This window comes from Camelus dromedarius, chromosome 4, assembly GCF_036321535.1.
Source record: "Camelus dromedarius isolate mCamDro1 chromosome 4, mCamDro1.pat, whole genome shotgun sequence".
Classification (NCBI taxonomy): domain Eukaryota; kingdom Metazoa; phylum Chordata; class Mammalia; order Artiodactyla; family Camelidae; genus Camelus; species Camelus dromedarius.
Window position 1 is genome coordinate 51,844,344 of NC_087439.1, and position 24,980 is coordinate 51,869,323.

The window sequence follows — 24,980 nt, forward strand, 5'->3', positions numbered from 1 at the left end:
AGCCTATCTCAGTAATAGTTACTTTATCCACTCTACAAGTGTTGTGTGTTCATAATATATTTCAGTTTCATTTTCTGGACATGAGAGCTGTGATTTTAACCTTCAGCTCTCTATCTTCTTCAGCAAGAAGAGTCATTTTGCAAATGTTAAACACCAAACTTTGAACAGATCTTAACCCCATGGATGGACATTTTCAGAGCAAATTATAACCTCTTCTGTCCTCTCACCTAGAGCATCCAAATGGACTCACAGTGGGGCCTAGTAATGAGCGCTGGTGACTGGCAGGTCCCCTGGGCTTTAAGTTGCCCTAGACTCTTAGTTTGCTGAGGACTTCTGTCTTCTTATGTATGGCCTGGCACACAGTAGCTACATGATGATATTTGTTGAATGATGACAATTAGGGGTTTTTTTTCCTTAAAATGGTGAGTTAAGACCACCAATCTGGAAAATAATAATTATCTGTACTACACCATACTGCAGCCCCATCAGGGGTTTTGCCCACCTATACCCTCTTTTTTCTCCTTCCTTTCCTGCCAGTTGATGTCTGTCTGTAGCCATTCTGTCAATAGCAAAGCACCAAACAGTATCAGGAAGTTAAATTTTATTAGTTGTGTATATATATCTCTGTGGCACTATTTCCCTATACTAATTTACTGCTTCTAATCTTCTTTATCTTCTTGGAACTTAGATAAACCACTTACTCAAATTGACAAAAGAATCCATGTGACTGGAACAAAAGACTCTGACATACGGAATACATATATATATATTTATCTCCATCCCTTTTCTGTTTCCTTCCTGATGGGTAAGATGTTGCTACAGTGTAAAAATTTCAGGCTGAAGTAATATAATTATATGAAAGCTTCTGTTCACAAAATTTATTTTGAGAAAATGAATACCAATCCATTCTGTCATTACTGTTCTTTTCAGCAAAGTAATTGTTTGTGACCCATAATGAGGCTCCAGTGACAAATTTCCATTAACATCATGTAAATGTGAAAGTAATTTTTTTGGTCAGGTTGCAAGAAGAAAACATGCTCAATATTAACTTACTACTTTTCTAAAGAAGACGTGTAAAGAGTAAGTAACTGATGGTGTTCTGTCATGTAATGTGGCAGAGAACCTCTCTAATGCTTTGTGTATTAACAACTTACTTATATTGCCCGGCAAGAAGATGTACACTGAGATTCAACATTCATGCCTACAAATGTACCTTTGTGTGAAACGGGGAGAAAAAACTCCGCAAAATCTGGTAGTCTGAGGACTGTGTTTTCTAGTAGTCATGGAGAAAATGAGGTCTTACAATTAACTATGTGTTATATACTATATAAAATTAGAAAATAATAACATGTTATTCAAAGACAATCAAGGAACAAAACCATGGCTCTTTGCCTTTAAGGAATATTATATCACATTTTAAAAATCACATTTAGAACACCTCGTTTTATTTTGCCTCGAGGTACTGAGTCTTTTTCTGTGGCCTTTAGTGCAGTTAAAACCATCTAAGTTAGTTGTGGCATCTTCAAGAAAGTAAGAAAGTAATCTTGGTTGAAATAACCAAATGAACTGTACTATTATATCAGATCATATGAACAGCTTGTAACAAATATGCTAGAAAATAAAGATGAGGAGGAAGCAGAGTGAAAGGATATATTTAGCATCAGACCATGCAGTAGTTGAAATGGGCTCAAACATCAACTGAATGGTGAACCCTGAGTGTAACAGGTGACATATGGCACCCAACAATTGAGCCTCTAGCCCAAAGCTGATGCCCTGAAACAGTGTGAGCAGGAACCCCTCAGTCCTGAAGCACACCACTCAAGTGAAAACAGTATATACCTCAGTCTTCTCATCTAAGAAATGAAGATCCTCCCAAATCAACTGCAACTCAGAGTCAGTAAACTTCCAAGAAGCACTTTAAATGCATGGGAAGCATAACGTGTTTTAAAATCAACTTAAAAAATCAAATGCTGTGCTTGGTCTAGTTTCCCGGTGGGGCATCTGACTCTATTTTTTTATACCAAAAAGATTAGTGTAACATATTGCTTTTAATTTTACATAGTGTTTTAAGTACTTATACCAAATGCTAATTATGATAATAATAATAAAAAATATCTAGGTGTCAAATATTATTGCAACTAAAATTTGGCTCTGATGTTCACAATACAAACTAGGACACACTATCTTTATTTTACTAAAGGGCACTGAAAAATATTCCTTCTGATGATTTTCCCATTAGGCTCGTGGTTGGAAAGCCCAGGTTGTGCATGATATACTGTGACATGCCTTCTCTATCTCTACAAGGAAGGAAAGGGGGAAAGGGCCAAAAATTTTCAAAGATCCTTTAAATACAAAACTGTAACCTACATCAAAGATTGGTTGGATTTGAAGTTGAAGTAAATAGGAAGAATCGCTCTCTTACTACTTGAGATCATGTTACAGTGATATCTGATGCCTAAATCAAACCCGCACGTATCTGGTTTCTTGTTCCTGTTATGGTACAGGCAATCCTGGGATGTCCCTACTGTGACTGGAAGGGACATCTGTCTTCCCAGCCCACTGGCTCCCAGCAAAGGCTCATCACGATACAGCCCTGTAAATAGCAAGACTGTGGGAAGGGCCTGACAGGGAGACCCAGCTCTATAAATGCCACAGAGCTTCAGGAAGGGGGACACTGAGCCTCAGCAGCTGGGAATAAGCCTTAGCCTGCTCTCTTGTGGTTTCACCAAAACAGGGCCGAACATCACAGCCAGGAGAGAGATTTTCAGCAAGGAAAGTTTTAAAAAGTTTTCCAAAATAAGATGAAGAAAAAGAGGAGGAAGAGAAAGGGGGAAGGTAGGGGAAGAGGAGGAGAAGACAGAAGATAAGTTCGGGGAAAGATGGTAAACAAATCACTTCCATGACTGTGAATCTAAATTTTATAGCCTTGGGAAGAAATAAGACTGCTTTCTTCAAGGAGCCCTGGCTGAAGCGTTAACTGCACACAGAGGCCATTCTACCACAGAGGGCAGGCTACACGAGGGGTTTAACCCTGAGTGGAGTAAGAGTCTCTAGCCCACAGTGACCCCCTGGGGCACAGACTCTGAGCAGAAACTCTCCAGTCCTGCTGAACTGAAAACCGTTTTTGATGTCAGTTCCTGCTTCCCTCCTGCTGAATGGGATCCAAGTGGCCTCTCCTGCCCTCCCCCTTTTCCTTTCCTCCCAGCCATGCTCCCTTCCTACACTTGCCTGTGGACGATAAATGCGCTAGACCACGGTTTGAGTTTAGTTACTTATACTCACGTCCATGCCCTCATGTTGTTTGATAATATTGGTTACTCACTGGACCTAGACTGTATAAACTAGGCATAAACAAAATGATTCAAGAAGGTTCACCACTTCTTTTTCCCTCCACTCACTTTCCTAAGGGACTTGTGATTATTGGACTCAGAAACCCCTTGCTCTAAAAGGAGATAAATCTGGAATTATGGTACCTTCTACTCTGCTGTCCATTCCAGTCAGGAACCAGGACCCTTGCTGCCCTATGTTTCTCTCCCAGAACAATCAAACCTCCAAATGGAAAGTTTAAGTAGGGGAGGGTGGTGGTTGTGGCTCAGGACACGTCTGGGGGTTGGGGGAGTGGGTTGAATTGAGGGAGAGGAGGTGGAATTATGTGCGTGGGGGGTGCATGGACTCGGAGGATACCTTTCATCTGGTACTTCTTTTTCTCCAGGAGTTGTTTTGCCAGAGAAGCCACTCAAGTTTGAGTAAATATGAAACCAGCCACTTGACTTTGGTGATAACACTTTGTAGCCTCTGAGGCAGCAGGCCTGCTCCCCTCTGGCCCTTAGCACTCGCTTCATCATGAGTCAACAGTACTTAAATAGAATCAGCAGGCAGGAGCTGGCCGCACCCGGAGGGTGTCACCCTTCTGCCCATGAGGGCTGTACCCACTCAAGCAAAACAACTGCTCTAAGCGTTTGCGGGGGAGAGGAGGACAAACAAAAAAACCCAATACTACATTCTAGGTTTTCTATGCACTGACAACATACTGATTTCATCAACTGTGAGAGCTTAATGTTTACTCAGACTTTCTGAGCCCTGAGACCACTGCTTGGTGAATTAAAGGTCAAGGGTGAAAAGAAAGGGTCGTGATTCACTCCGGGTGTGTGTGTGACACACACGTGGATTCTGAGACATATGCTTTAGGTTCAGAGTGGCTATGGGCGCTGTGCCAGTTCCCACCTCGCTTATCTCGTCCCTTGTGGTGCAGAACTCCACGCCGCGGGCCAGAGCCCATTCACAGTCCTCGGCCCGGGCTCGCCACTGTAGACCATCCTGCTCCAGGAGGTCTAGCTGCTGCTGCAGGTTCTTGGCAGAAACATTAGAGCAGTTCTAAAAGTGAAAGAGAAGTGGCATCGATGAAGGGAACGGCAAAACAGCAAGGAAACCAATGTGTTATTCACCTGCATTGTGAAACTCACAAAGGACATTAAAAAATGGGCTCCGGATTTACTTATCATAAGCATCTCTGCATATGATTTCAGACAGAAACCAGACACTCAACACCCAATCCTGGGAAAGACAAACCCTCACATTTCCAGTCTTAAAACTTCAGTTTTAAAGATTTGCTCATCACATCGAACTCCCCAGAGACACCATTCATTATAAGGTATAATTTTTACTTCAAAAGGCATAAAATATGCATTAGAAACATTTGGCTTCTGCACTATAATTTTCCTGTCAAGTTGAGCTTAACCTCAGCTTCATTATGCAAGTGCTCCAATCTTTCTCAGCACAGAGGGCTGCCAAGGCCAAGGCCAAGGCCAGACTTGGAGAACAATTTATATTATTCGTGCAAAATGAGACGTCTTACTTGTTTTCTTCCTTTTTAAAATAAATTTACTAATAAAATTAAACTTTTTAAAAAGAAAATTTCTTCTTAGTAAAAACAGATTCTATTAATGGCGACAGATATTTTGTATTTCTATGTCTTTCAGTTAAAAAAATACTTTGGATACACTGCATACCATATAATTTAGTGGATATCTTAAATGAACTTTGAAATAAAATTGGCCATTATGATTTTTCTTAATATTATACATATTGGGTAGAATTAACATAACTTTTTCTTCTCTCAAATTAAGAACTTGGAAATGGATTTTTTTAAAAAAATCAGAGCCCAATGTGTTATTTATGAAAATTCAATCTGAAATTATTTCCATCTCTCTTAGGCTCCTTGGTAAAGTCACTCCAGTGGATTCAAGCAGGCCCAACGACTAGTTTCCAGAGCCCTGGGTACAGCCAGGATGCTTACTGTTCAAAGCCCAGAGCCACTCTGGGCTTTTATGGATAAAGAAGCTTCTCTAAGACCAAATCCTTCATTTATAAAATGAAGGTCCTGGGCCCGATGATGTCTAGGATTCCTTTCAGGTCTGACATGCTAAAGCAGCATCGTCCAATGGAAATACAACATGAGCCACATAAATAATTTAAAATTTTCTAGCAGTCATACTAAAAAGTGAAAAAGAAACGGATGAAAGTAATTTTCATAATATAGTTTATTTAATCCAATTTGTCCAACTACATCATTTTAACATGTAACCAAATATTAAAAATACTAAAATGACTTTTTTTGTACTAAGTCTTTGAAATTAAGTGTGTATTTCACACTTAGAGCATATCTCAACTATTGCTAAATTTCTATCAGAAACACTTGATCTATACTTAAATCTCACAGAGTTTATAGTTTAAAAAGTAGAGTTGCATTCCCAAATTGTTCCCAATATACTTAAAACTTTGACAGTAACTATTTTGGGTATTGGTTTTAAATTAAAATTAATTAAAATTAAATAAAATTAAAAATTTAGTTCCTTAGTTGCATTAGGCATATTTCAAATATGAAAAATCAACTGCCATTATAGAATGCACAGCTCTGTAATTTTTAAAATTAGCATGAAATAGATGTATTAAACAAGACTTTTTAAATCAGATTTTTCTCCTTAAAATGTTTTTCTTTGAATGTGGTAGAAATCCACCACAAATAAGTATCCCAATGGTTTAATGTATTTTTTTTAATTTAACATATACCGGGCAGTCTGCCTGGTTTCTTCCATACTACAACTCAACTCCCAGCTATAATTAGGTACAAATGATGGTGTTCTAGGTAGCTTACGGGCCGCTGCACAGATGAGATGACATCCACCCCCAAGGAAAGGGCCAGTTTATAGAGATGGTCTGCGTGTGCCTGCTTTTCCTGAGAGTGACTGAGGAGAAGCTGGGCAGTGTAAGCATCATCCATTTCCTCTGGCTCCTCCAGAAACTCCAGTTCTCTTGATCTGAAGAGTCGTCCCAGCTGGAATTTAGGGCATTAACACTTAACCTGGGGTTCATATTTTTATGAAGGCAGATTTTTTTTTAATTGAAGTACAAATGATGTATAATATTGTATGTTATAGGTGAATATAGTGATTCACAATTTTTAAAGTTTATACTCCATTTATAGTTATTATAAAATATTGGCTATATTCCCTCTGTTGTACAATATGTCTTTGTAGCTTATTTTATACCTAATAGTTTGTACCTCTTAATCCCCTACCCCTATACTGCTTTCACCCCTGCTCCCCAACTGGTAACCACTAGTTTGTTCTCTGTACCTATGAGTCTGTTTCTTTTTCGTTATATTCACTAGTTTGTTGTATTTTTTAGATTCCACATGTAAGTGATATCATACAGTACTTGTCTTTCTCAAAGACAGAGCTTTTTTAAGAATGCTTATTTTCCATAACATTTAACTAGCTGGTCAACTGCTGACAAGCCCATCTAAAATTATTAGTATTATAGACAAATAAGTGTTAACAATGCTGCAAATCAGTAGGGTAAAATTGAAAGGCTAACACTGTCAGTTCTATTAAAGAAGAAAACACTCTCTTTGCTCATAACCTAAAACCTTAGCAAGATGTCAGACTGTTATCTGAGTAAAGTCAGAGGCTGTTTTCAAGAGATTTCAATACGTCTCCATTTTCTATTAATAGAGGCTAATCACTATGAAGTTTTAGTGAGCGCTCTATGATATCTGGTACTTGAGATATAAAAAACAATTTTTTTGTTTTCTTCCCTCATAGAGCTTACACTTGATTTAGGGGAACAAAAGTAATTAAGAATCAAGGAGCTAAAAATGACAGATGTACGGAATAAACAATAAGATTTGAGGAATTCAGAAGAGAAAAAAATCACTCCAAGTGAGGTAGTGTTGTTAGGCGGAGGGTTTAGAAGGTAGAGAGTGCAGAGGGGGACCTGTTAGGGAGTGGCAGCTTGAGAGTCAAGGTTTGGAATTAGGAATGTGGGCGCTGTCTCTGACCAGCAGAGAAGAGCTCGGTTTGGCTGGAACAAAGAGGAGGATGCAGCACAGTGAGGGAAAAATCAGGGCCAGACTGCGGAAGGCTTCTAATATCAGAATGAGCAACTTGGCTTTTACTTACTACACAGTAATTTATTTTAAATTTCATATTTTAAAACTGAGAGTCTTCTTGACGTTCTTGGTAAGTCTTACCTCTTCTCTGACTTGGTGGAACTGGACTACCTTATACAGGATATCCTCGTAATCTCGGATTCTCTCTCTCTGGCTTTGATGGAGGTGAATGAGGTCCTTTAGTTGCTGAGACTTCTCTTTCACAGGGGCTCCTCTGCCACTTAGCTCTTCCGATTCTTTTATAATGTACTGAACCTCATCACTGAGTTGCTAAAAAGTTGAAAGCAATAAAAGAAATAGAGCTTTTAGAGAGCTTTTTACTTTACATGGAGATCTCAATAAAAAACTCTTTTACTTGTTAACAAATAATTATTGTGAGCCTCACCCTCATCCCTACAGATCCAGGCACTGTGCCTGAGGCTGGGGATTTATTGCTCCATCCCCATCTACTCAGAAATTTTTTTTTTTAATTATGAGCAATGCAAAAAAAAAGTGTTTCAAACTTTGGTGATGAAATGGAAAGTCATGTATTTCTATGGCACACCAAGTATTCTAGGTGTTAAATAAATGTTAAATAAATGTATTTTAGATACTCTGTGAAACCATGGTCATCTCTGATATCTAGTACAACTAGAATCAGGAGGCATGATAAGAAAACCAAAAGAAGGTAAGTATAAAAATACATTGGGGGCAATTACTTGTCCTCTGTGATAAAAGGATGACCAGAATGAACCACCAGCTGAGCAACACAGCAGCTATGCTGCTTTAAAAGCAGTCATTCCAGAATCCACAAATAGCCACCACTTGCAGGGAGGGATAAACCACCTCCATTTTCTCCAGCACTGCTCAAATATCCCTTATAGGAATCCAGATCCTGGTGGACAGCTCAAAGAGGAAGCCACTACAAATTCAGGGTTGGATCTTAGGTCAAAGATACAAGTAATGGAAATGACTGAGGCTAAGGAGACAACTTGCAGAAGAGTGACCTAAAAAGGGTCTTCAAGTTGAAGTCAAGCATATGGGCATCAAGTATATGCACATCACAGTGACAGAGCTAAAGAAGCTTGGCAGTGGTCCCTGACTGAGAGGAATCTACACACACACACTCTTGCTCATGTGTAGGGCTGTGTGCACGTGTGCGCACATGAAATGCAGACATGTCTAACACAGGGTTTATAACAGAGAACCTAAGAGGTGGGCTAGTTGAATTTTCTAAGAGTTTGGAGGAAAGAGTTCACTCTGGGCCACAATGATGTGTGTGCTTTGTGTATGTGTGTGCAGGGTAGTTATGTATCACATCAGTTTTGTCTTAAAGGAACTTAAATTAAATATTCCCTAAAGGAATCTTTAATCTTCTGGTTCTGGGATTCTTTAAAGCCAACACTTACAAAGTAGTGACAAACAGAAACACTGATATCTTAACTTTGCAGCAAAGAACAAGAATGCAGGCAGGAGGATAACATGAGTGCAAACTTTTTTAGCAGTTGTGTCAAGCTCAGGAGTGGCAGGAGGCAGAGGTGTGGAATGCATCAGCAGTCCGGGCCTGGGAACATGACTCATGGTTTTCTCCCTCACACCCTGAGGGCTCTCTAAGAGGGAGAACGGAAGAGCACAGCAGAATTCCTGGGATGGTGGTAGGAGCCTGGGGTGCCAGTGGGTGGGGAGAGTGACATCACATGACAATTACAGGGACAGAGGACAGCAGAACCTGTGTGTCAGAGGTTGAGTATCCTTGCTCTGTGGTATCTGAATCTAAAACATGTCTGTACCCCTTAGGAAAATAATTAGAGTAAATATATATGAGAAATACATTAATAAGAAAATAATTTAATGTAAATTAAACAATCTAAGATAAGAATATATTGAGGTCATTTTGTAGCCTGAATGTTTGAGTATTATCAAATACAGAACACTGCAGTAAAACAGGAAAATAATGTGTTTTTAAAGTGGATTTCTAGACAAGCTATGCCTTTGTTTTTTTTTAAAAAAAGTAATTCATCAGAATATTAAAATTAATTAGGTGAGCTTCAACTGAACAGTTTTTAATTCTTTTTCTATTCACCCAAGGCCATCAATTTGTCTCTTCACCTGGAACTGAGGCTTCATTTCATTCCATTTTTTCCGTAGACCTAAAATGGTCTGGAGACTCCCTCCAAGGTCAAGTGCAGACACAGGCAGAAGTGCTTCCTGAAGAAGTTTTAAGTTGTGAGTAGTCTGAAATAAACATTAGATAGTTAGATGACCATGGTGTGTCATCACACTTCTCAGTTCCCATGAAAACACACAACCCAGCGTGAGCTTGTGGTTCTAAACCACCCACGAACAAAAGCACAGGCCCTCTTTTTTATTGTGGTAAAATACACATAACAAAATTTACCATTTTAACCATTTTAAGTGTGTAGTTTAGTGGCACTAGAACATTCACATTGTTCTGCAACTATGACCACCATCCATTGCTAGAACTTTTTCATCTTCCCACACAGAAACTGTGCACATTAAACCTTAACTCCCTTTTCTCCGCTCCCCCTGACACCCCACCCCTCAGCCCCTGGTAACCTCTATTCTGCTTTCTGGCTCTATGAATTTGACTACTCTGGGTACCTCACATAAGTGGAATCACAATATTTATCCTTTTGTGTTTGACTGATTTCACTTAAGCTTCCAAGGTTCCTCCATGTGCAGCACATGTTAGAATTTCCTTCCTTTTTAAGGCTAAATAATACCCATTGCATGTTCCCTCACCTTTCTAAGGTGCTCTTTGAAGGCTCCCCACTGCTGTTTCACAGGCTCGCTTGCCGTGGCTTTACGTTGCCATGCTGTCCGAAGGCGGCTCAGTTCTTCCCTTTCTGCCTTCCGGTTCTCCATAGTGTTCTCCATAACGTGCACTTCATTTTTCACATTTAATATTTCATTTGCTTTTGCCTGTTAAATTAATCATCTATATAATGGCTTTTCTTTCCCAAGAAATACAACATTTTTGCATACAGCTATTTTAGGAGGCAAACACTTCATCATAGCCAAAGCAGAGCACAGTTCTGATATCAAATAAAGTATGAAATGTCTGTGCAGGGACACAGCTGGGCTCTTATAACCCATAATCTATGCTTGGACATCAGGTCCCAAGTTCTTCATGACCCTACTGGTGTTGAGCCCCCTCCTCTAGGATCTATTTATTTCCTGGGACTTGAGGGATGACTGAATGATCACAGGGATTCAGAAATTCTGAAGTTGAGATCATTTCAATGCATAAGTGGGCTCCATCTTTCATTTTAACACACATTAGAATATGTCAAAATCTCAGTATCAAGAAACACGAGGGAGTAGATTGTTCCACACCTGTTTTTTTTAAAACTATCCCACTATATATACTACAATTACTTTAAATTTTCCTTGTGAGTAGTTCCTAAAGTTACTTTCTTTTGTGAGAACCGAAATGTGCTTCTATATATAGTTGTCCTTCGGTATTCATCAGGTGATTGGTTCTGGACTCTCCACAGACACAAAAATGATTGGATACCAGTGTCCCATAGTTGGTTCTCCATATCTGTGGGTTCCCACATTCCTGGTTTCAAGCAACTGTGGACAGTGCACTATGTTTAAGTCTTCAGTTGGTTGAATCCATGGTTTGGGAACCTGCGGATATGGAAGGCCAACAGTATCTCTATATTTGTGTCTCTACTGTGCACCAAAAGCACAATATCTAAATTCCAAGACTTCTCTTCCCAACTTTCATATGTTCTAGCTACCTGATTTGAAATCCTTTAAAAAAGGGTTTTAAATAAGGGGAAATTCAATTAGAGGTAGAAGGATAAGAGAGGTAAAGAGTAAGACCATGTGCTTTTTTTATGTCCAAATATCAAAAAAAGCATAATATTTGTTTGGCAAAACAATAATCTTTACTTTGATGGCCAGGCTTTCTCAGTAAACTCCTGAATTTCTAAGGAGCAACTGCACATGGATTTCTATAATGGCAATGATAGCTGGGTATCTAAAAGTCAAAGGACCTTTTAGGTTATACTCAGAAGATGGTGTCATGAATATATACAGGATATTTTAAATAACAGACCATCTCATTTTTAAATTATTTTAAATGATATTAATATTGTGCATTTATATTTTTATATTAATGTAGACATTAAAAAGTATCGTTTAACTGCAAAAAACCTGCAGGTGCTAAATGAGATTTCTCCAATGAATTTGGGGATCTGGTAATAAAATAACGTATTCTGTAATTATTATGAACTAGATGCACATATTGTGAAAGATATTAGAGAGTCACAGCAGGACCCAGAGCAAATCATATTTTTTACCTATGCTATAAATAAAGATAGGGTATCTTTCACATGTCATTAAGAAACTATTAATCAAAATGTAATATGTATAATTTAATGTAAACTTGGAATTTGCAGCATGTCAATTACAACTTCAATTAGAAGAGTACATGAACTGAATGAGGTCTAGAAAAGAGAGAGCCGTGGTAGGATTTGTTGATGTCTGGCTAGCAGGATTCAAGAAGAATGATTATGTATTTGGCACACTTATTATTTTGGCCACTCAAGAAGATTAAATAATTTGCCTGAGGTCTAGTTAGTAAACACACCACTCATTTTACTTCTGCATAAGGTCATGAGAAAATCTGCCATAATCTGGTCTAAATAAGGCACTAAATTACCCATTTTCCATGTAGATTCACAGACAATGAGTGGTCTTCTGACATCTTGCTTTTCAGATACCTTGCTAACTAGAAGGCAGCATTCCAGGTAGTATTCTCGGTATTCCCCACTATAAATTAGTAAATTGGCACTTTCACCAAGATGTCTGCCAGATATCTGTCCTAAATCACTTTCTCTGATCTTGTTGATTTTAGATGAACTGAAAAAAATTTTAATCCCAAGCTTGAAAATATGAGCCCTGGCAACCCAATCAAGAGCAGAACCCTCAGCAGAAAATCCCAGCTGGTCTTCTTCCTTCTTAACAACCAAACTGGATATCATATTTCACCAAAATGTTTGTTTAAAAGTCTAATGATCCAAAAGATATGAAGAGGAAAAAAAATTGTTTTACTTGCTTTACCAACAATTTCATATTTCAGAATGTCACTGAACCAATGAAGTCAAGCATTATGTGGACTTCAATTCTTATTAATAAGGAGTGATTTATTTATCATATGACAGTGCTAAAGACCTTGGGGTTAAGTGGCCATGTTTATATTAAGATAAAAGACCACCAAGGTATGTAGTAAAATGCACACTATTTCTGAAAACTCTAAATGGACATATGAATACCATGCAATGTAAGTTTATTTAGAAATAGATATAAAACATAATTTTGAATGGGTTCCTGCTGTGGATTTTAAATAAAAATCTGACTATACAATCTTGAACATTTTAAATAAAGGACTTTCGTTTCTGAGTAGGATGGAGTAGCCAGTGGCAAGGCAATACTTCTGCCGAGAACAAACAGAAAAGCTGGATAAAATGCAGGAAGCAGCTATTTGAAGGCAACAAGAACAAAAGAGGCCAAGACTCCAGAAAAGGATGACCCTGGGAGTGGTGAGCTCACCTTTCACTTCTTTTACCCTAGCCAAGGGCACATCCCAATTCTGTGTACTGACAGGAGGCTGACCATAAGGATTTACCGGGGGACAGAGAAACCAGTAGAGCTTCTGACAGACATTTGTTGGGGTAGAGGGCTTCAAGGGCACATTTGATCTTCATCTCAGAACACTGACCCAATACTGAGGTTGTACAGGGCAGTGGATTGAAAAATTTAAGCAAAACCCTCTGAAAAGCAGAGTGAACATTTTCAAGCAGTCTCCCAAAAATCCCAAAATTGGAGGTGGGGACCTGCCAGGGTGAGACCTCAGAAAATGCACCAAGCTCTAAGTTGAAAACGCCGAGAGCCCAAAATCAGCAAAACAGACGGAACCTCTACAGGACTCAACTCCAGACTCAACTCCACCAGCTCCTGATTGACTTAAGTGATCTTCCACCAACATCCACCTAGGTAAAGAAGATGACACCATCTGGAACCCCTGGAAGTTTTTTATAGATAATGCCCAGCATTTGATAGGTATTCACGTGTCATCCCAAGATAGGATTCCATGACTAGAAACCAAGAGAAAAAGCAGTGAAAAGAATCAACTCCAGATCCAGAGGGTAGAATTAGCTGAGAAACACTTCAAAATACCCATGATTAATATGGTCACCAGAGTACAGGAAATATGGAGAAAGAGAAGATGAAAAAGAGAATTTCATCGGCAATATAAATCTAACAAAAAAGAACCAACTGGAAATTCTAAAACTGAAAAATTAAATTTCTCAAAAGCAAGTTAGTAATAAAAAGTATAGACAAAAAAGTGCAGTTTGCAAATATGTAAATTCTCTCATGAGTGCAAATTAGAGAAGTACACAATCAAAAGATGGAAAAAGATATACTGAACAAACGTAAAATGTAAAAGATGGATGGATAGAGAGATAGAAAATACACGTTCTAACTCGAGGCCAAGATGGTGGAGTAGTAGGACGCTTGTGGCTCACCCTCTCCCACAGATAGACCAAGACTCACATCCACGGACCCACTCAGCCAACCAGAGCACCTGCGGAACTCCAACAGAACACTGTGCTCTTCAAAAGACAAAGACGCCAAAAATCTGTTTTATTCCTACATCGGCATTAGATAAATAAATAAACTCCTTTAAGGACCACAATAGATAACTGATACTCCATAAGCCACAGTGCTAGAGAGGTATGAGCAAGATGAAGAAGCAGAGAAACCATTCCCAATTAAAAGAACACAAGAAATCCCCTGAAAGAACAATCAATGAAATAGACATCGATAGCCTACTAGATCAAGATTTCAAAAAAGGAGTGATCAAAGTATTGAAGGAACTAAAAGAGATATTGTTTAGAGATATAAAATATGTCAAAAATGAAATTGAAGCTATAAAGAAGAGCCAAGTAGAATTGGTAAACTCATTGGCTGAGATGAGAATGGATTTAAAGGCTGTGCAAAGCCAACTAGCTAATGCAGAGGAACGAATTAGTGACCTAGAAGACAGGACAACAGAAAGCACCCAATCAGAACAACTGCAAGATAAACAAATAAAAACAAATGAAAGCAACATAAGGGACCTATGGGATAATATAAAGCATGCCAATCTTCGCATAATAGGGGTCCCAGAAGGGGAAGAAAGATGAAAGGGGACTGAAAAGGTTTTTGAAGAAATCATGGCTGAAAACTTCCCAAACTTAGAGAAGGAATCAGATATCCAAGTACAGGAAGTTCAAAGGGTCCCAAACAGGAAGAACCAAACAGCCTCACACCAAAACATATCACAATCAAGATGGCCAGAGTCAAGGATAAAGAAATGATCCTAAAGGCAGCAAGGGAAAAACAAAGAGTGAGTTACAAGGGAACCCCCATAAGGCTCTCAGCTGATTTCTCTACACAAATACTACAGGCCAGAAGGGAGTAGCAAGATATATTCAAAGTCCTGAATGAAAAAAAGATGCAGCCTAGGATACTTTATCCAGCAAGGCTATCCTATAGGATAGAAGGAGAGATAAAGAATTTCACAGACAAGCAAAAACTAAAAGAGTTTAGCAACACTAAACCCATGCTAAAAGAAATATTTAAAGGTCTACTCTAAATAGAAAAGCAGCAGGATGCTACAGAAATGAGAAACTCACAACTGGAAAGGTGATAACTCATGAATTACAAATAAAATAAATACGAAATTGTAAAAGAAGACATCTAAATCATTAAGAATGGGAGAGGGAAACAAGAAAATATAGAGTATTTTTTTTCTTTCTTTTTTAAATTTTTTGTTTTCAGCAGGATAGGTTCGAGATATAGTAATGGGCTAATAGACTTACAGAAAATGGTAACCACAAGCCAAAAACTTACAAGGGAGTCACAAAAACTAAATAAAATCCAAGATAATACAAAGGAAAGTTACCAAACCACAAAAGGAAGAAGAAAGGAACAAAGAGGAAATACCAAATCAACTGCAAAGATAAGTTCAAAATGGCAATAAACACACATCTATCATTAATTTCTATAAATGTTAATGGACTAAATGCTCCAGTCAAAAGACACAGAGTGGCAGACTGAATAATAAAGCAAGAACCTTCAATATGCTGCATACAAGAGACCCACTTTAGGGAGAAGGACACATACAGATTGAGAGTGAAAGGATGGAAAACGATATTGCATGCAAATAGAAAAGCCAAAAAATCAGGTGTTGTAGTACTGATTTCAGACAAAATAGACTAAAACAAAGGCCACAAAGAAAGATAAAGAAGGACATTTTATAATGATTAAAGGAGTGATACAAGATGAGGATATTACATTTGTTAATATATATGCACCCAAAATAGGAGCACCTAAGTACATAAAAGAATTACTAACAGAGATAAAGGGGGATATTGATGGGAATACAATCACAGTTGGAGATTTTAACACCGCATTAATATCACTAGACAGATCTTCCAGACAGAAAATAAATAGGGCAACAGAAAAACTAAATAATACAAAAGAAACATTAGATTTGGTGGATATTTTCAGAGCATTACACCCGCAAAAAATAGGATATACATTCTTTTCATGTGCACATGGAACATTTTCTAGGATTGATCATGTACTTGGGCACAAAGGAAACCTCAACAATTTTAAGAAGATAGAAATTATCTCAAGCATCTTTACTGACCACAATGCCATGAAACTAGAAATCAACAACAGAGAAACAAAGGAGAAAAAAAGGAAAGCATGGAGACAAAACAATATGCTATTAAAAAACCAATGGGTCAATGAGGAAATCAAAGCTGAAATTAAAAAATACCTTGAGACAAATGAAAATGAAAGCACAACCACACAAAATTTATGGGACACAGCAAAGGCAGTGCTAAGAGGGAAGTTTATAGCAATACAGGCCTTCCTCAAAAAAGAAGAACAATCCCAAATAAACAATTTAACCCACCAGCTGAAAGAACTAGAAAAAGAAGAACAAAAAACCCCAAAAGGCAGCAGAAAGAAGGAAATCATAAAGATCAGGGAGGAAATAAATAAAATAGAGATTTAAAAAAAACACAGAAAAAAATCAATCAAACCAAAAGCTGGTTTTTTGAAAAAGTAAATAAAATTGACAAACCTCTGGCCAAACTCACAAGGAAGAAAAAAGAGAGAGCACAAATTAGCAAAATAAGAAAGGAAAATGGAGAAATTACAACAAATAAAACAGAAATACAGAATATCATACAAGAATATTATGAAAAACTATATGGAACCAAACTGGATAACCTAGAGGAGATGGACAAGTTTCTGGAAACATACAGTCCACTAAGACTGAACCAAGAAGAAACTGACCACTTGAACAAACCGATCACTAGAAATGAAATTGAAATAGCAATAAAAAACCTCCCTACAAATAAAAGTCCAGGACTGGACAGCTTCACCGGGGAATTCTACCAAACATACAAAGAACTCATACCAGTCTTTCTCAAACTCTTCCAGAAGACTGAAAAGGAGGGAATACTCCCAAACTCATTCTATGAAGCGACCATCACCCTGATACCAAAACCAGGCAAAGACACTACCAAAAAAGAGAATTATAGGCCAATATCACTGATGAACATAGATGCCAAAATATTAGCAAACAGAATCCAACAACACATAAAAAAGATTATACATCATGACCAAGTGGGGTTCATCCCAGGGACACAAGGCTGGTTCAACATACGCAAATCAATCAATGTAATACATCACATCAACAAGAGAAAGGACAAAAATCACATGATCATCTCAATAGCTGCAGAAAAAGCATTTGATAAAATTCAACACCCATTTATGATAAAAACTCTCACCAAAGTGGGTATAGAGGGAACATATCTCAACATAATAAAAGCTATATATGACAAACCTACAGCCAGCATAGTACTCAATGGTGAAAAACTCAAAAGCTTCCCACTAAAATCTGGGACAAGACAAGGATGCCCACTATCACCACTCCTATTCAACATAGTCCTGGAAGTCCTAGCCACAGCAATCAGGCAAGAGAGAGAAATAAAAGGGATCCAAATTGGAAAAAAAGAGGTAAAAGTGTCACTATATGCCGACGACATGTTACTATATATAGAAAACCCTAAAGGTCCCCACAAAAACTGATCGAAGAGCTGATCGAAGAATTCAGCAAGGTAGCAGGTTACAAGATTAACGTTCAAAAATCAGTTGTGTTTCTATACACTAACGATGAATCAACAGAAAAAGGAAGTAAAGAAACAATCCCCTTTAAAATAGCACCCAAAGTAATAAAATACCTAGGAATAAATCTAACCAAGGAGGTGAAAGAATTATACACAGAAAACTACAAACCATTGATGAAGGAAATTAAAGAAGACTTTAAAAAATGGAAAGACATCACATGCTCTTGGATTGGAAGAATCAATATTGTTAAAACAGTCACACTGCCCAAGGCAATCTACAGATTTAATGCAATCCCTATCAAATTACCCAGGACATATTTCACAGAGCTAGAACAAATCATAATAAAATTTGTATGGAACCATCAAAGACCTAGAATTGCCAAAGAATTACTGAAGAAAAAGAATGAGGCTGGAGGAATAACTCTCCCAGACTTCAGACAATACTATAGAGCTACAGTCATCAAGACAGCATGGTATTGGTACCAAAACAGACATATAGACCAATGGAACAGAACAGAGAGTCCAGAAATGAACCCACAAACTTTTGGTCAACTCATCTTCGACAAAGGAGGCAAGAATATACAATGGAATAAAGACAGTCTCTTCAGCAAATGGTGTTGGGAGAACTGGACAGCAGCATGTAAAGCAATGAAGCTAGAACACTCCCTTACACCATACACAAAAATAAACTCCAAATGGATCAAAGACTTAAACATAAGACAAGATAAAATAAACCTCCTAGAAGAAAATATAGGCAAAACATCTGACATACATCTCAAAAATGTTCTCCTAGAAGTCTACTCAAGCAATAGAAATAAAAGCAAGAATAAACAAATGGGACCTAATGAAACTTACAAGTTTCTGCACAGCAAAGGAAACAATAAGTAAAACAAAAAGACAACCTATGGAATGGGAGAAAATTTTTGCAAATGAAACCGACAAAGGCTTGATATCCAGAATATATAAGCAGCTCATTTGACTTAATAAGAAAAAAACAAACAACCCAATCCAAAAATGAGCAAAAGACATAAACAAGCAATTCTCTAAGGAAGACATACAAATGATCAATAGGCACATGAAAAAATGCTCAGTATCACTAATTATCAGAGAAATGCAAATCAAAACTACAATGAGGTATCACCTCACACCAGTCAGAATGGCCATCATTCAAAAATCCACAAATGACAAATGCTGGAGAGGCTGTGGAGAAAAGGGAACCCTCCTACACTGCTGGTGGGAATGCAGTTTGGTGCAGCCACTGTGGAAAACAGTATGGAGATTCCTCAAAAGACTAGGAATAGACTTATCGTACGACCCAGGAATCCCTCTCCTGGGCATATATCCAGAAGGAACCCTACTGCAGGATGACACCTGCACCCCAATGTTCATAGCAGCACTATTTACAATAGCCAAGACATGGAGACAGCCTAAATGTCCATCAACGGATGAATGGATAAAGAAGACGTGGTATATTTACACAATAGAATAGTACTCAGCCATAAAAACCGACAACATAACGCCATTTGCAGCAACATGGATGCTCCTGGAGAATGTCATTCTAAGTGAAGTAAGCCAGAAATTTCTGAGAAAGAAAAATACCATATGAGATCACTCATATGTGGAATCTAAAAAAAAAACAAAAAACCAAAAACAAACAAACAAAGCATAATACAAAACAGAAATAGACTCATAGGCATAGAATACAAACTTGTGGTTGCCAAGGGGGCAGAGGGTGGGAAGGGATAGACGGGATTTCAAAATTGTAGAATAGATAAACAAGATTATACTGTATAGCACAGGGAAATATACACAAGATCTCATGGTAGCTCACAGAGAAAAAAATGTGACAAGGAATATATATATGTTCATGTATAACTGAAAAATTGTGCTCTACATTGGAATTTGACACAACATAGTAAAATGATTATAAATCAATAAAAAATGTTAAAAAAATTACTTCCAGGACTCAAAACTTTGATCTAGGCTGGAAATTATTAAAATAACATGTTGTTTCAAGGAAGCAGTTGTTTATAAATTATTATGTATTTTTGGTGTGGATTTACTTTTAGTCTTTATATTAGTAAATATATACCTTCTGCTCTCCTTAAGAAGAGTAAGTATTGATAACATTTGTTAATCCCTCTTACTCCATATCCTTTTGAGAAATATCTTCCAAAATAAAATGGATTTATGTCATGTAAAAAAAAAAAGAAAATATACGTTCTAAATGTTCCAAGTGAAAAATAACTTATCTTTCACAGTGAAGCACCTACGTAACAGAATATAGGCAAAATCTCAGCAAGTTTTCTCTGATGCTTAAAGATAGTATTAGATAAATTAGAATTATTTAATGCATATTTTGTTTCCATATATATTTAAGAAGAGTGCAAACATTATGTAATAATTGTACCCAATAAAACAGAAAAAGGAAAAAAATATAAAAGACATACATACACACACACACACACACACACACACACACACACACACGAAAGAAGAGTGGTCTCCAAACAACATAGTTTAAAACAAGGAATATAAATGGGAAATTGTAGCTCAAAGTAGATGAGAATAGTTGGAGCCTAACTATTCCAAATGAATTCAGGCTCCAGACTGAGAATCATCACATGTCAGAGTACTGAGAAAATTGCAGATGTCAGTCATCTCTGCAAATCTACAGAAAATAGGAGAAGGACCAGAAAATTAGAGAAAGGAAAAATGCCATGATTTTCAAATGGGGTGGAAAGAATGGGCTATGTAATTTGTTGATAAGGAAGCTTTACATTGAAAATCAGTGAAATAAAGTCATCACTGATCAAGCAGGTTGTGAGCACTTTGGAAAGAACCCCTGGATCACTAGGAGTCAATCTGATTTATGCCAAATTATATTTACATGATTGATAGGATACTAGGTAGACAGACCTTCTTTTGAGTAGTATCTTCCATTACAGACTTTAAAAAAAGTTGTGAAACAGTGGTTAAAGCACTGTTGCGATCATCTATGATTGTTTAAAAAACTGGCTAATCACCTGGTTTCTTTATGGATTGGGACCTCAAGCTGCCCCTCAGACACTTTTATTAAAGATCTAATTGCAGCCATAAGAGGCTTATTTATTAAGGAACAGAATTAAACCCGGGAGAGATGGCTGAGGTAGCAGATAGTAGGTTCTAAATTAGTGTAACAAAATGGCATCATGAGTGAAAACTGACAAAATGACATTAAATAGGAATACATATAAAGGCTTACATTTGTATAGAAAAGATAAATAGGCTACACAGATATAAAATAGGAGAGCTTGGCAGAAACTGCAATAAAACTGTAATGAGAGTTTTGTTCGATCACAAGCTTAGTATGAACCAACAAAGTGAAATCACTGCTAAAAGTGCTAGCATAATCTTAGGTCTCATTAGTTAAGAATGAGACTTAAGAATTTTGTACTTGTGTTGAAGTTGTACTTTACTCTTTGCTTACATTTTATCAGTGATTTTGACAAACCATGGAAAATTTTGGGAGGGAGGATTAGGATGAAGAGGAAAATAAAGCTACCTCCTAAAAGAAAGGACTTATATCTAGTTAGCTGCAGAAAAGACTCAGATTAGACACAGCAACTATTTTCAATGTTTGAAAAACTTGTGTAAGAGAAATGAAATCTGAATATTTTTTCCCCTGTGTAACTACAGAGGGTTAGAACCAGATGTGAAGATTTGACTTAAGCTTTAAAAAAAAAGTTTTCTAGCAACTGGCCTTTTCTAACAATAAAATGAACAGTTTTGTTAGGAAGATCCTTGAGGTATTGAAGGAGAGGTGGATTAGCCATCTTTCAAGAATTCCATAGAGAACTTTCTGTCTGAGGTCGATACAACAGTTCTAGAATACTTTACAGACACTCGACAACTAAAGTTTAGGGTACATTTCTAAATACAATGCAGCCTCACTATAAAAAGATCTGCTATTGTAAGAAATTCTTCAAAATAAAAATTCATCCTAGATATTGTCTTAAGCCTCTAGAAATTTTACAAGGATTTTGTTGCATGCTCTTAGTACATAACTCAGAACTTTTGGGTGAACTGAGGACCCTATGTGATAACAATAATGTTGCATTTAGATTATAGTCACTTGTTTCTAGATAAAATTGCCTTCACATGATAAATTAACAAGAGGTCTAGGACCAAAGAAGTACATAAATGCTGGGCTTCAGAAGGACTAGTCTAGGTTGAATGAAGCTAAAAAGAACTTCCTAAACCAGCACGGCTGAATAACAGACAGTTAAACTTCTTAATTTATGATTTTGACTTTGACAAGTAACCCTTGCAGAAGGTATTACTCATTTAATGTCATTCTCACCATATTTATTAAATTAAGGATCTCAAGCCCTAGGTCTTGAGTTAAGAAACTTCGCTTTAAAAATAGCTGCCACTGCTTCTCCACTGAGACAAACCAACACTTGACTTCAGCATCATCCTCTTCCTTTCCTGGGACTTTAGTTTGGTAGAATTCCCTTAGGTTCTGACACTGCTCCTCTACCTAAAAAAAAGAAAAATGTAAATGAAAGTTAAGAACACTTAAAAACATTTCTAAAAGGAAAAAATACTAGATTCTAATAAAAGCCTATATAAAAATTAACTGGAAACCACATTCAGAATTCTTTAAATAATTATTAAATATTGCCAATTTATTGAAAAGATATGAAATTCTACTTTGGTTGTTGACAGACTGGACTGACTACCACTGGGTAGTTAATTGAGCAGACAAGTTTATTACTAATAAGACCTACTTACTATAGCCAAAATCATATTTATGTATTATATATGTGTATGTTTCACAATTGGGGACAACTTATATCAAAGACTAGTGGTTATTTTTTACATGGTTCCCCTTAAAGCTGAGTTTTAGAATTCAGAAGAAAGATAAACAGATACAATCAAGGAATACAAATTAGAAAGAAATGTAAGTCAGTGAAAAACTATTCATAATTAGTAAATCACGTGTTTCTAATCAGTGATAAACCAGAACCAAAGAATATAAATAACTATGAATTTTCCAAATAAGTTTTAATATTAAACTGGCTTCATAAGCTAATCTTATTGAGGTATATTACTTCACCTCCCTAGAATTATACTTTCTCATTTGCTAACCAATATAAGCAGTACTAGATTATTTTAAATCACTCTCTTTAAACAGAGATTATATAAAATCAATGTGCCTGTAGAACGATAGATAAACATGTAACTGGGTGTTGTAGAAATAGCAGAAAATTTTTGATGCAAGTGTTTATACATTTTGAATACATAATTGGCCAACAGGACAACACTCAGAAAAAAGAGCTCATAACTACCAAAGGCAATCAACACAGGATAAGAAATTTAAGGCAATGGTTAGTCACCATATTTTAAAGATTTCTAACATCATTGTGAATTTAAATTAGTGCCTGCAAAGGGCTCTCAGAAACAGAAGTTCCCTCCTCTTTTCCATATTCCATTTATTCTATTGCCTCTGTTTTGCTGACACACGTTTCCTTAGCCCAGGATGATCGTTCCTCAGTTTTCTGCTCCTACTTATTCTTCATGAGATAGTTAAAATGCTACCTCGTCTATAGAGTCTCCTAAGATTCTCTAGTAAGAATTAACCATTTATTTCCTTGGTTTCCCCAAGATGCTTCTGGGGGAAAGAGAACCATAAGCAAATTATTACAAGACAAAGACAAGTATGCACACAATGCTATGGGCACCCTGAGGAGGGACCACCAACTCTACATAGAGTAAACAGGGGAGAACTTCACAAAGAAAGTGAGGTTTGATCTGTGCCTTTCAGAATCGTCCAGGGTCAGAGGGAATAGGAAAAGGCGGCCCCAGACAGAAGGAATAACAAGTGTAAGGCACAAGTATAAAATGCTGCCTAGTTTAGCGCATGATAAATAATCCTGGTGTGGGCTACATCCAGGTGGCACAAACTGAGTGATAAGAAAGAAGCTGGAGCCATCACTGTGCTGGGATAAAGATGGCCAGCAGGCTTCAACTTGTTTTCTAACTGTACTCACCACGATGTGACACGTTCTTGTTAGTCTGAAACAACTGACAGCTATCACAGTGACTCAGAATCAACCTAACAACCATCAGGACTTCAAAAGAAGCCCCTTTGATGGGCTTTTGGTTATGTGAAATTCTCAAAATGTAAACTTTAACTCATTCTTCTTTTCCAACTGCTCAAAAAAATCCTCCTTGAATGTAAGAATGATGGCATTACAGGGATTCCTTTGAATCTGGACTAGTTTCTTTTTTAAGTGAATTAATGATAAACTCTAATACTTTACCCCTTTTTGGTAAAGTTAGAGCTTGCGTCACAAATTACATTTGTCATATTATCTGAATTTCAGGAGGTGACAAGATCAGATTTGCTTTAGAATAACTGTTTTTTTTGGGAAGGTATGAAGAGGAAAATTAGAGGAGGCAGAAAGACCAGGCAGATACAACTTCTTTAAGCTAGATGAGAGATGATGAGGACCTGAGCCGAGGAAGGGATGGTACAAATGAAGAGGAAGGGGAATTCAGAAAGCTTTCAGGTTGTCCCTAAAGACATGGGATAGCATGGCCTTTGAAATATGAAAAAGCAAAAGGGAGAAGATTGGAGATTTAACTTCAGTACTGATGTTTACTACCTATTTGATCTTATACACCTAACTTCTCAGAGCCTCGGTTTCCATCATTTATAAAATGGAGATAATAGTAAATAAACAGACAAGCATTATAAGGATTAAATGAAATCAGGAATGAAAAGCTCGGGGCCTAGTACAGAGTAAGAGCTCATTAAAAGAGGGATTGGAAAAAGACTTTGAGCTTCTTCATAGGACTTCTGAAAGATGGTGGGGTCGTTAATCTAACACCAAAATACAGAAGGAAACACGTTTGAGGAACAGATACCAGTTGTGTTTTGTTGAGTTTCAGGAGGCTACAGAACATGTAGGTAATTAGTATGATTGGAAGTTGAAAGCACAGGAGCATTGGTGCGGCGCTCAAAAGAGTGGGGCTAAAAACTCAAACCGTTTTTGAGTTACTGGTGAATTGAAACTATAGGTGTGTGTGAGGGGGTGATTTTTGTAGGGAAAGTGTACAGACCATAGAAAAGAGGAAGCAGAGGCGAGAACTCTCTGACCCAACACGCTTCAGGAACAGAGAACTGAATCAGGAAAAAGAAGAAACAGTTACAGAAGTGGACACAATGATCCCACTTATGTGAGATATCCAAACAAGGCAAATCTAGAGGGACAGATAGCAGATCAATGCTTGCCTGAGGCTGGGCGGGGTGGGGGACCAGGGCTGGCTAAAAGCATACA

The 24,980-nt window shown here is 37.3% G+C and overlaps 1 protein-coding gene across 8 annotated transcripts in view; it reads right to left on the minus strand.

The window, feature by feature from the left end:
* CCDC141 (coiled-coil domain containing 141) overlaps window positions 1-24,980 on the minus strand; it is a 194,972-nt gene that overhangs the window by 27,588 nt on the left and 142,404 nt on the right. For all 8 annotated transcript variants that reach the window (XM_031451742.2, XM_031451741.2, XM_031451739.2 and 5 more), the window contains 6 exons: window positions 21,995-22,174; window positions 10,193-10,372; window positions 9,539-9,664; window positions 7,532-7,720; window positions 6,155-6,334; window positions 4,225-4,374 (listed from right to left, as the gene is read on the minus strand). In XM_031451742.2, coding sequence (XP_031307602.2) covers window positions 4,225-4,374; window positions 6,155-6,334; window positions 7,532-7,720; window positions 9,539-9,664; window positions 10,193-10,372; window positions 21,995-22,174 — 1,005 coding nt within the window. The remainder of the gene's footprint in view (window positions 1-4,224; window positions 4,375-6,154; window positions 6,335-7,531; window positions 7,721-9,538; window positions 9,665-10,192; window positions 10,373-21,994; window positions 22,175-24,980) is intronic.